This window comes from Sceloporus undulatus, chromosome 4, assembly GCF_019175285.1.
Source record: "Sceloporus undulatus isolate JIND9_A2432 ecotype Alabama chromosome 4, SceUnd_v1.1, whole genome shotgun sequence".
Classification (NCBI taxonomy): domain Eukaryota; kingdom Metazoa; phylum Chordata; class Lepidosauria; order Squamata; family Phrynosomatidae; genus Sceloporus; species Sceloporus undulatus.
The window spans coordinates 6,638,641-6,651,387 of record NC_056525.1 but is presented as its reverse complement, the minus strand read 5'-3'; the positions used below and the strand labels follow the sequence as shown (position 1 = coordinate 6,651,387).

Here is a 12,747-nt window from a genome sequence, read left to right as displayed (position 1 = left end):
AATAATAATAATAATAATAATAATAATAATAATAATAATAATAATAATAATAATAATAATAATAATCACCAGCCCTGCTGTAAACTCAGGTCTTGCAAACTCAAGGCAGAGGTGGCTTCCTTTATGGAGTCAATCCACCTGTAATTTGGGTTTTCCTGATGCCTTCCTCTTTACCCAGCATTGCTATCTTTTCCAGTGAGTCAAGCTGTCTCATAATATGTCCAAACCATCTTAGCCTCCATTTAGTCATGTTGGCTTTTGAGTAGGGTTGTTAATAACAGGGTTTCTTGGTGGTCTCTTCTTCATGGGATCACCATATGTTATAGCCAACTTGAAGGCACACAACAACAAAATAGTTCATATAGTATACCTATGTATTATGATAAATTCAAGTTGTTTATTGTTGCCGGTGCCTTCAGATTGTTTCCAACCAATGGCAACCCTATCATGGAGTTTTTATTGGGAAGATTTGTTGAGAGTGGTTCACCTTTGCCTTCTTTTGAGGTTGACTGAGTGTTAAGCTGCATCTGCGCTGCAGAAATAGTGCAGTTTGACACTGCTTTAACTGCCATGGCTCAATGCTATGGAATCCTGGGATTTGTTGTTTGTTGACAGAGAAAGTTAAATATATCACAAAAATAGAAATCCCATTATTCCATTATTCCATTGCATGGAGCCATGGCAATTAAAGCATAGAATCATAGAATCACAGAGTTGGAAGAGACCCCAAGGGCCATCTAGTCCAACCCCCTGCCATGCAGGAAATCTCAATCAAAGCATTCCCGACAGATTGCCATCAAGCCTCTGTTTAAAGACCTTCAAAGAAGGGGATTCCACTACACTCCGAGGAAAGAGTGTGTTCCTCCTAATGCTGAGCTCGAATCTCTTTTCCTGGATCCATTGTTCCAGGTCCTGTTCTCTGGAGCAGCAGAAAACAAGCTTGCTCCCTCCTCAATGTGACATCCCTTCAAATATTCAAACAGGGCTATCATATCACCCCTTAACCTTCTTTTCTCCAGGCTAAACATACCCAGCTCCCTGAGTCGTTCCTCATAGGGCAAGGTTTCCAGACCTTTCACCATTTTAGTGGCCTTCTCTGAACAAGCTCCAGTTTCTCAATGTCCTTTTTGAATTGTGGTGCCCAGAACTGGACACAGAATTCCAGGTGGGGCCTGACCAAAGCAGAATAGAGTGGCACTAATACTTCCCTCGGTCTAGACACTATACTTTTATTGATGCAGCCTAAAATTGCATTGTCCTTTTTAGCTGCCGCATCACACTGTTCACTCATGTTCAACTTGTGGTCTACTTGGACTCCTAGATCCCTTTCACACGTAGTTTCATTCAGCCAGGTGTCCCCCATCCTATATGTGTGCATTTCATTTTTCTGCCCTAAGTGCAGTACCTTACATTTCTCCCTGTTGAAATTCATTTTGTTAGCTTTGGCCCAGCTTTCTAGTCTATTCAGGTCATTTTGAATGTTGATCCTGTCCTCTGGAGTATTAGCTATTCCTCCTAATTTGGTGTCATCTGCAAATTTGATACGTATGCTCCCAATTCTGTCATCCAGGTCATTGATAAAGATGCTGAATAGCACTGGGCCCAGGACAGAACCCTATTGGACTCCACTGGTCACTTCTCTCTAGGATGAAAAGAAGCCATTGTTGAGCATCCTTTGGGTTCGGCCAGTCAACCAATTACAAATCCATGTAACAGTTACTTTGTCTAGAACACATTATTTCTGCAGCGCAGATGCAGCCTGACTTGCCCAAGAACACCAGGTGGGTTTCCATGGCTGAACTGGGAACTGAACCGTGGTCTCCAGAGTCATAGTCCAAGACTGAAACCACTACACTACACTGGCCTGAGAAGATTAAGCATATATTATTTCTAAGACAAACTGACAAACAGTTGGCCATTCCATAGCTCTTTAATGAGATCTGAACTGCTGGTTTCATTGCAGAGCCAGGAGGCCCAAGTCCTGAAGCAACTGGCAGAGAAGCGAGAGCATGAGAGGGAGGTGCTGCACAAGGCATTGGAAGAGAACAACAACTTCAGCCGGCTGGCTGAGGAGAAGCTCAACTACAAGATGGAGTTGAGCAAGGAGATCCGTGAAGCTCACCTAGCTGCCTTGAGGGAGCGACTCCGTGAGAAGGCAAGTGCTATAGGTTCACGCCTGTTTAATCCTGGCAGAACACATTCCAGATGTCACTCATCACAGGGCAAACACATCAACTCAATTCGTATCATAGGTGATGCATGAAAGAGCCACCACTATTGTGCCCTTTTACCAGGTCCCTGGCACCATACAGACTAACCGGTGGCTCCTTGATTTAAAGAAGTGTAAGTTCTGACTGTGGGTGTATCCACACTGCAGAAATAAAGGAGTTTGATACCATTTTAACTCCAGGTTAAAGTGACACCACTTTAACTCCCTGACTCTATCCTACAGAATCCTGGGATTTGTAGTTTGCTGAAGCACCAGAGCTGTCTTACAGACTAGGATGGATACGTCACCAAACTACAAAGCCCGTAATTCCACAGCATGGAGCCATGACAGTTGAAGTAGTGTCAAATTGCTTTATTTTTGCAGTGTGGATACATCCATAGCTTCTTGGTTAATGCTGGATTTTGCCAGTTATCTCTGGTCCACACATTCTCTTCCTTTTGGCTGCCTTTGTCATGACTTCTTGGATCTGCAGGGGCTTTTCTAAAGGGTAGGGTGCTGACATGGTCCCATAGTTTGAAGGGCAAATTTTCTCCTCTCTGAATTTAAAAAATATATATTTTTCTCTACTACAACAATAAAGTTTCTGACACACCATAGCACTATACCACTATACCTTTAAAAAAAGAGGAGAGAAAGGAAAAGAAGAGAAGGATATTTTTCTTGTTACAAGATGTTTTGGAATAATCTCACATGAGAACAGGAAATAAACTGTTGCAGCTGGTGATGGGAAATGCTAGAAAACAGTCTGTAATAACCAAATCATCATTTGGATATTTGAAAACACACACACACACACACACACACACACAGATAGAAGAACTACATCAACAGATGCTGCAATTTCTAACACATTAACCATGTCTGGAGGAGTCCAGAGTTGAAATGAGCTCCAGTGTTTGCTGCAGTGATATGAAAACTACATATGACAGTAAACATCCATAATCAGATTTCTTGTGGAATAATAATAATAATAATAATAATAATAATTTTTATTTATATCCCGCCTTTCCAATTGCATGATCAAGGCGGCTTACAAGACAAGAAACAATAAAATACAGATAAAGCATCACAATATAAAAAGTTTAAAAACATCATTACTAGGGGTAGGACAAATGCAACTACTAGGGGTAAGAAGAGAGAAAGTTCTTAAAAAACATTTTCTCTGACGTCTTTCCCAGTCTGCACATTTTTCCTAATCTGAACCTACTTTCCCTGGCCCACGTTGCAATGAAGAACATAACAGGTACCATGATGGTGGAAACAGAGGCGGGATACAGACCGCCGCTTTGCGGCGGTCTCCCGCCGGCACCATTTGCTCTGCGCGGGAGCCGCAGCAGCCAAACCGCGCGGCTCCCGTGCGGAGCAAAAAAGAAGCTCCATTTTGGAGCTTCTTTTTGCGGCACCTTTATGATGTCGCGAGGCGCCGCTGGCGCATTCGCGACGTCATAGGCACCGCGACACGTCTGGACGCTATGCGTCCAGTACGTAAACATGGTGGCCCCCATGTGGAAGGGGCGCCACCATGTTGTACGTATTCTATACGTACTAGGGTTAGGGGTGTGTGGAAGCACCGCCCCTTCCTAACCCTAGTAGGTATAGAAGACGTACTATATGGCAGTTTGTATCCCGCCAGCATCTTGGTGGTGTGGACTGGAAAGAGACACAAGATGAAAGGGTGTGAATCCTTTTCTCCAGCACTTTAGTGCTGATCTCCAGCATCACAGTTGCATTTTCCCCTTTAAAAAAGAAAAGGAAATCCACTAGAAATCTAGTCACTGGCCCATTTGATTTTGTCTTTGGTGTGATCAATCTGTCAGCTTTGGGATGCTACAAGACAACATCTTGTGGATTTCACTGGGTAGCAGCCAGAAAGTATCTCATGTGAGAGAAGCAACTGGCATCATTTAGACCAAGATTATGGGCAGTGCCGTGTCTAGTATATTTGACACAGTAATTTTTGGATACTTTTCTCCTCTCTTTGACAGCCTTTTCTGGGTCTGGCAGAGCTGCTGGCCAGGTGGGAAAGAGAGGAGACTCACTTTCTTGCCCACCCAGCTGACCCACCAGAACCAGAAAGCAGCCCCTTCCCACCAGTAGCTGCTGCTGGGAGTGGGCCTTTTTCTCCACTTGGCCAGCAGCCCCAACACACCTGAAAGTAGCTGCCAGTTGCAGCAGCACCCCACCAGTACCCGGGGCTGCAGCCAATGGACAGCAGTGGTGCCATGGCTGGCAGAGGGGGGTGAGCCAATAGGGTCTCAGGAGCAACTGACCTATGCACCGGGTGTTCATCCCCCTCTATCACCTCGTGTGGCATGAAAGCCCCCCTCCATTGACACTCCTGAATATGGGAATGAACTGGATAGGGTCCCAACCCACCAGCAGGTCCTTGGTCTTTCTCTCCAGCAAAGGAGAGGATCAGCATCTGAGGAAGTAGACTGAAGTCTACGAAGCTCATGCGGCCAATTTCTTTCTTTCAGTTTCATAGGTGCTACAAGATCTCTGTACATACTGAACCTTTGGAGAGGTCCACTTTGATCCTTGGCAACTGCCCTGGACTCCCCACCCCCCAAAAATCAGTAATATAATTTCCAGCTATCCAAAAGGGTGGGTGCAACAACATGATTTGGCCCCTTTGAAGGAGCTGGAAGTTGGGTGAAGCAGACCTCTGGGCTCTGGATAATCCCCACCCGTGCCATATAGAAGATGTTCACAACCATTATCATTTCTGTGTCTTTCAGGAACTGCATGCAGCTGAGGTGCGCAGGAACAAGGAGCAACGGGAAGAGATTTCTGGATAAAGGGCTTTTGTATACAACTAGCACCTGCTTCCTAATAACTAACAAACAAATTCCAACACTTTTTTTTTTAATCTAGACGAGGCAACATCTTATTTCTGCATTGCCATTTCCCTCCCCTTGTCCTCCCCTCCCTTCCTCTGTTGTACTAAGCTACATCTCTTTCTCTCTCTTTCCCTCTCTTGCCTCTCTGTATCCTTGACTTGTGGGGTTTCATAGGGACCCCTCAGCAGAATAGCAACTAGTTCACAGACACACCCATTAAATATAGAATCCATAAACCAGCTTCTCTTTGGGCTCTTCTTCAGAAAAAAAATCCTATCATGAATGCACAATAATTAAGATGATACATCGAATGCGTTCAGCAATGTTCTCTATGAACCATTCACTGCTATTTGTCCCAAGCCAAGTAACAATGTGGGACTGAACAAAGAGGAACCTTTCCTTGTTAAGAAAGGCAAGAGGGACGATTTCACTCATCACATTTTTTTAGCCATAAATCTATGTTTTTGAAGTGTACACTTGAAATGTAAAGAAAGGGCAACTGTTATGTTTGTAGACAGATGTTTTGTCACATCCATTTCAAACTAGAATGGGCTGAGGCTCTCTAGTGGCTATTGTTTCAGTGCCAAATCTGGATCTGCCACCTTTTCATGGGTCCTAACAGACCTATGGTTTTCTCAAGAGCAAGACGCAGGGGTTCCCAAACTTTGGTCCCCCAGATGTTTTGGACTTCAGCTCCCAGAATTCCTGGATACTGGCCAAGCTGGCTAGGGCTTCTAGGAGCTGAAGTCCAAAACACTTGAAGGACCAAAGTTTAGTCTCGGACATAATCATGCCAGTATAAGATTTCATTTTCAAAAAATAATCTTTAAGATTAAGAAACACTGTCTTAAACAGTGTCCCCATGTGATGAAACCCAGGTTCTATATTAAACAAAATGTATTGGGCTTATTCCAGACCCCAACTGTTGATTCAGTCACTCACAACAAAAAAAAGTGCATGCCTGCACAATGACCCATTAGGTTTGGGTTAAACTATGCCAGGAATCACTAACTACACCTTCTTCTAAAGATGGAAGTATATTGACAGAAGCATTTCAGGAGATGGATCTGAGTAACAGTTACGGGGCTCTGTTTTGTTCCTATTTGTTAGGTTGTAAGGACACGTTAGCCATCTTTGATGGTTCTCACTCTGATAGCTACGAAGGAGAGACTGCTTGGGAATGAGGAGAGAACAGAAAAGGTTATAATTTGTCTCTTGGTTCTGATTTGTAAAGATGCAAAGATACACATGCAAAAGTAATTAAAAGCTTAAAATGCAGTAGTGCCCATTAGAAGTAGAGTCGATGGTTGGGTTCGTGCATCCCTGGTAGTAGTGTTCAGATAGAACCCTGAAGAGTTGGTAACTGCTTGAACCAATTTAAAATGTCAAATTACAGTATATTCATAGCCTCATCTGCTGTGTCAGAAACCAATCTTTATTGTTTCAACCCAGAGAAATAAAAGAACAGTAATTGCAGCAAAACAGAATGTGTTCACAACAGTGGGAAATCGGAATGATTTCATGTACTGGCCAGAAAGTAAACCCAAAAAGTGGCTCAGACTTTCAAAGGCTGGAAATTTGAAGCCTGCCACTGCTTCTAGGTCCAATCTACCCCAAGAAAGCAAATTGGAAGACTATCAACTATGAATATTACTGACTTCAACAGTTTTTCATTCACAATATAAAATCTGTTTTAAAAACACAAGTCAGAGAATTAAATATTTCTAAATTGCTGCACAGGTTTAAAAGATGAACCACTACATTTAAAAAAAATCCAAACCAGGCCAGACCCCATTTCAAATTCTCCCAGTGCCTCAGTATCTGATGCAAGAAAAATCAGTTATCATACTTTGAAATAGCATATGCACAGTTAGTCCTTACCCACAATTAAACAGAAGCAGCAACTGGGAAAGCACCTTGTCCCCGCCTCTGTACTTCAGGGAACTGAAGCTATTCAAATATCTGCATCTTGTTCCCAACTGCCGTTTGCAGTGAATACATTTTGACATTTAAACCCAAATACTATTTTTGTCTTAAACCACAGCAGTTTAAAAATCCCAGCTCAGAAATATGTGAGATGTAGTGGTCATTTCCCTCTTTGCCATGTGGTTCTATCAGTGGTCTTTGCAAGTTATTGTCTCTCAGCCTAAATGACATCTTTGCAGGAAGGGTAAATGACAACTCTCAATTACTTGGGATGCAAAACTGGAGTGGAGAAATGATAAAACAATAAGAAAGACTGCCTTGCCTCCTGCACTTGGCAGGTTGAATGAAGATGACAGTAGATAACCAGGTCTAGCATGAGGTTTATTGCAGTAGACAGATCTGCAGGCTATGTGAAGTGTTATCCAGACAGTTGGTTTCCATGCACCCCAGCATAAAAAATGTGATGGAGTATGGGAGGGATTACATCCTAGTGTGTTTGTATGTGCATAGAGCTGCAGCTCAACATCTATGGCTGAAAGGTAGTTTGGGTTTTGTTTTTATTCAATCAACTCTTTGGGTAGGGGGGCAAGATAGTGGCCAGGATGTGGGTCATCCTTCAGAACTGCGGCCTGGTACAGATGAGTGAAAAGTGCTGGTCTGTGGGCAAGGTGAGGGCTGAGTGTCCCCATGCTCACAACCCTCCCTGCACTGCCCAGGCGCCATAATTGCTCACCCCCAACTATACAGGGCACACAACGATGAAGTCCATTTGCTGCAGTGTCCAAACAGTGCCGTGCTGCACGGACGTTATCGTTGCATGCAAGCCGCGCCAATGGCACCTAGCACACAGCACAAAAAGAACCCGCTGGGAGCAAGTCCTTTTTAGGACTCGCGGAGGCTGCAGAGGTTTGTCTGCTGCGGCCTCCAGCCGGGGCAGAAAGGGGTGGCGTCTCACTGCCCCTTCCTACCTGTCTGTACCAGGCCTAAGTTTCACAGAAGAGACACTGAGACACTCAAAACAGCAACTTATGGAGTTAGGCCCTTTTTATCAGTCCCCTACTACAAGGAAAGAGACTGGCACAGAGAGAGATCAGAATCAAATAGTGCTCACTCTATACTGGACCAAGGATGCAGGTTAGATTGGCTATTGCATTTAGACAAAAGCATGACGCTTGTATCTGTAGTTTTCACTAAAGAACCACTTTGTAAGTTATATTTCATAATTGAATAGCAAAAGTTTGCCAATGGTCCTGCACGGGAAGAAAAGAAATTATATTAAGTAGACCCTTGGTCTTTATGGTCCAGTATTGTCAACTTTTGACTGGCAGGATTCTTTCTAGCCTACCCTGGAGACCCTGATGGTTTCCTATCCAAGTAATAACTAGGTTCAACCTGGCTTTGATAAGAAGAGATAAGATGAGATTGGTTATATCCTAGGTGATTTGATGGTAAAAAGATTAATTCTACAGAACTCAAGAAGTTCATCTTTATTACAGTCATAGATCAGTACAGGTAAAAAGGGGATACAGAATAAAAGAAGGTAAAAACACAAGTTAAAAACAGTATTTAAAATATCCTTTTAAATTCCAGTGTAGCAGGGCAAGATTGGCACTAGTCTACTGTGGAGGTCATTGCCTGACAAATTTTAGCTACAGCTGCACAGAATCTGGCAACATTATATGTTATATCAGGGTTGATGTCTGAAAGCAACAGAGAAGCGTAAAAGTGACTGGTATGTCCTTGGTATTTATGCAATAAAGATAAGGCTGAGGCTTATGTCCCTGTAGTATGAGCGCTGGAGTAAAACGTGTTCTGTGTGTCTATTTGGCCAGAGTCACAGGGGCATAGTCTGTCTGAGAAAGGGATCTTCTTATATTGGCCTTCAAGGACAGCTGAGGGAAGGGCATGACATTGTGCCAAAGTAAAGGCTCTCCAGTGTTTAAGTACTCCTGAGTTTTGCTAAGTACACCATAGGTGATGCCAAATATCTGTTGGCGTCACTAGCAATAAAAGTGGGGGTGCTAGTTGGGTCCAGCTGTCACTCTTTATCTATCACCCATTGTTTGATGGTTGTTTTAGCCTTCTCATATCCCATGCTGAGCAAAAGACCTGGAGAAAAGCCCAGTGAAGAAACTTTAGTCATCACCATCTGTTTCCACATAGATTGGAAGTCATCAGTTAGGGTTAGTGGAGCAAGGCCGCTGGGAAAGAAGGATAGTCTGAGCCAGTAGCTGAGTATGGTCACCCACGCTCTCCATTTTCATAATGCCTGACTCTAGCCTCTGAGTTGCATTAGAGACTCATTTTGGAGCTCGGAATGCTATCTTAGAAATTTGGATTGTGCAAGTTCTAATGGTGTAGAGTTGGGAAAGGGTTCCATTTGGGATCCATAAAGCAGTTGTGCAGCCAATTTGGCTTCGAAAAGATTAGAGTACTGCCGGTATATAATGGTGCCCCCTTGTCATAAGAAATTTGAGGATGGCTGTTGAGCTCCTCTGCCTGTTACCAGCAGCATAGTCTCCTTGCATTTTCCAACTACCAGTAGCATTAAAAATTACCCCCAAATATTTGAAGCAGGAGACCTGTTCGATCTTGTGACCATCGATATTCCAGTTTCTGTTCTTGAGTCTTTTAACAAATGCCATGATTTTAGTTTTTTGAAAACTGAGTTCTAGCTGATCTTCTCTGCAATACTGTGTTAGTGCTCTTAGTGCTCTTTTTAGATTAATGGGTGTTCTTGAAATTACTGCTGCATCATCTGCATAAAGCAGAGCTGAGATATGCCTTTCCTCTAGTTTTAGAGGATGGAAGTTTGTGTTGTCGAGATGGCCCACCAAGTTGTTGATGTAAAAGTTGAACAAGCGTGAAGCTAGAATATAACCTTGCTTGATGCCTTTCTCAGTGGCAATGGCATTGGTGAGGTGACCCTGGGGGTTGCATCTTACTTTGAATGAGGTCCCTTCATGCAGCATATGAATTAGGTTTAGTAGATGCCAATCAGTCGAGGGAGCCTCCAGTTTTTCCATAATTTGGTTCAAGATACAGAGTCAAAAGTTGCTTTAAAAGCAAGCTAGGCAGAGGCTGTGTTGCAGGTGGCATATTTTTTGATGAGGCGTTGGATTACAAGACTTATTTAGATCAGTATCTATGGTGGATCGGCCTTCCCTAAAGCCAGCTTATTCCTATGCAAGTATGTTTTTTTGTTCCAGCTAGTCCTCGAGTTTGCATTGTAGGTGTCTTGCATAGAGCTTGCTGATCTTATTGAGGAGATTAATTGGTCTATAGTTGCCATGATCATTCTTCTTTCCTTTTTTAAATATGAGGACAATGGTAGAATTCCAAATTCTTTTAAACGGCTTCTGAAGGTATTAAATCTTCCCCTGGAGCCTTCCCCATTCTCAATTGGTCTACAAGGTTCTTGATCTCTTTCTCAGTCACTGGTGCCCACCTTGGGAGATTCTCTATATTTTGACTTGCAGATCCACTTTCAATATAAGTGTCCTTATAAAGTTCTTGGGGGTATTCCCAGGGGGGATGTGACAATCCATTGTAGCTGGTGCATTGCTTTGGGAACTTGATGTAATATGCCCGAATAAAGCTGAGTTGTTGGTTTTGACTGCCTGAATAAGTTGTGCCCAATTATTTTTCATGGACCCCCCCACACACACACACCCTATAAATCAGCAGTTTTTTGTAACCTCTTTTCTGCTGAAGCAGCTTTGTTGCCACTTCTGGCATAGTATTGGTTACCTGGTAAGTGGTAATGAGAGCTTTTTTAGCACCAACACATTCCTTGTCAAACCACGTCTTTAAGTGATGGTGGTGTTGCTGTTGCCGCTACTGTGCACTGTGTTGCTGGTTTAGAGATTGTAATAGCACTTGGGTAAATTGTAATTTTCCAGAAGTTCATCAGAAGACGCAGTTGATATCAGGTCATTCCAAAGACAGCGAATGCCATCTGAGGCCAATACCTTACTTATTGTTTGATTTAGCTGGGGAGTCCATTTAGCTCACTGATAAGTCCTTCCTGATGGCATTAAAGAGAGCTGATAACAGCCCTTGGTGTGTGTCTCCTGAGTAAAGTTGCTTAGTTGTAGCCGAATTGGAAGATGATCATTTTCAAACCAAGGCATTATTTCTAGACCATTGGCACAGGGGAGAAGGTCTTCAGAAATGATTATGTAGTCAATGGCACTCCTTCTGGACTCAGTTCACTTATCTCTCTAAGTGAATTCAGCTGGGCAGTCACTTTTCAAAGAACCATTTAGAATACAAAGATTTAGTCTGAAGACTGATTGAGCCAGGCATGTGAAATTTGATTTCTTGTCTTTTGAGGATCAGATGAGGTGGGTTCCATCATCCTCGATGTTAGGAGGGCTTTTCTGCTGGGTGTATAGGGCATGGTCATTGGGGCCCAATCTAGCATTCACATCTCCCCCAAGGACTACAAATGCATTTGGATTCTGGAGTATGAAATAAGCAATGTATGATTTCAGTTCAGCCCACAGTTTTCTGATTTGGGTTTTCTACTTCATCGGAGGCATGCAGACATTTATTACCAACAGAGTGCAGTGATTAAATTGGGTTAGCACTGCCATGGCATATGTTTTAAATGTGTGTAGAGGCTTTGTTATGGCAAGGCCTCTCCTTGCTCTTCCATGCTTTTCCCCAGGATCTACTGCAACCAAAAATGTGTGAAAACCGTATAGTTCCAGACCTTTAATAACCCATGTTTCCTGGATCAGTAGACTATCATATTGGGCAAGGAAGTCAGTGAAACAGGGATCTCTGTTAGATTTGTACCACCCAGCGATGTTCCATGGCATAAGGGCAACCTTATGCTGGTCAGTTGATTGTCAAGCGGTTGCACTAGAGGCTAGATGGGTGGTTGCCCCAGTGGCAGTTGGTTCACATTGGCCGCTTGCTGAGATATCTGTAGCAATGCCTTTCTCTCTGGTTGGTGATGTAGCACATCACATTGTTGTTCTTCCTGCTCCATCTGTTCTGGTAAGGAGCATGGGGGGCACTAGTGCAGCATGGCTCCAAAATGGGGATCAGAGGCAAGCAAGGGTCCCAATTCTTTGGTGAGGGGAGCACCCTTTGGCTTTTCCAGTGGGATAGGAGATGAGATAAGTGGTGGTGAGGGCTGTATTTTCTATAGGCAGGGCTTACGCAAGGTTTGAGGTCACTGGAATTCAATTGTAGATGAGGATACATCTTCAGTACAAGGTATTTTGAGAGGAATATTTGCTACTCGGGATTTGATAGCTTCCATGAGCTCTGGTAGAGTCATCGCTTTCAGATTCACTGTCTGTATCGAGAAAATCCAGATAATGTACTATTTGAATTTTGCTGTTCTCTGGGAATGTGTGTCCAAGTATCGGTGAGTTTTCCTCTCAGTTTAATTATTTCTTGATTTATGTCTTGAAGTTCCTCCCTTGAGGTAAGTCCTCCTTCTTGGATATGGTTGGCAGCTTTACTGTCTAGGTTCTCATGTCTTTTATCTGCAGGGTTATGAGTGTGTGTTGTTTTCCCCGTAATGAGGTCACAAACCACATCTTTAAAAAATCTAATAATTTTGATTTAATGTGCTTGCCAAAGGAATTTACTCTTTTGAAATAGTCTGTTAGGGATAGATGCTTGATTACATGTCATGCATATGTGTTTGGTTGCTCTAGGGCTAGATAAATAGTGGTAGTCTTTTAAATCAATTTCTCTGATGTGGCAATTTAGCGGTTGAGAAAGGACTCT

General features: G+C 43.1%; 1 protein-coding gene across 1 annotated transcript in view; it reads left to right on the top strand.

The window, feature by feature from the left end:
* The window catches only part of STMN3 (stathmin 3), a 37,112-nt gene extending 27,978 nt beyond the window's left edge, over positions 1-9,134 (top strand). The window contains exons 4-5 of the mRNA XM_042463785.1: positions 1,964-2,155; positions 4,969-9,134. Of these exons, the coding sequence (XP_042319719.1) occupies positions 1,964-2,155; positions 4,969-5,028 (252 nt within the window). The 3' untranslated portion in view covers positions 5,029-9,134. The remainder of the gene's footprint in view (positions 1-1,963; positions 2,156-4,968) is intronic.
* The last annotated feature ends 3,613 nt before the right edge of the window (positions 9,135-12,747 follow it).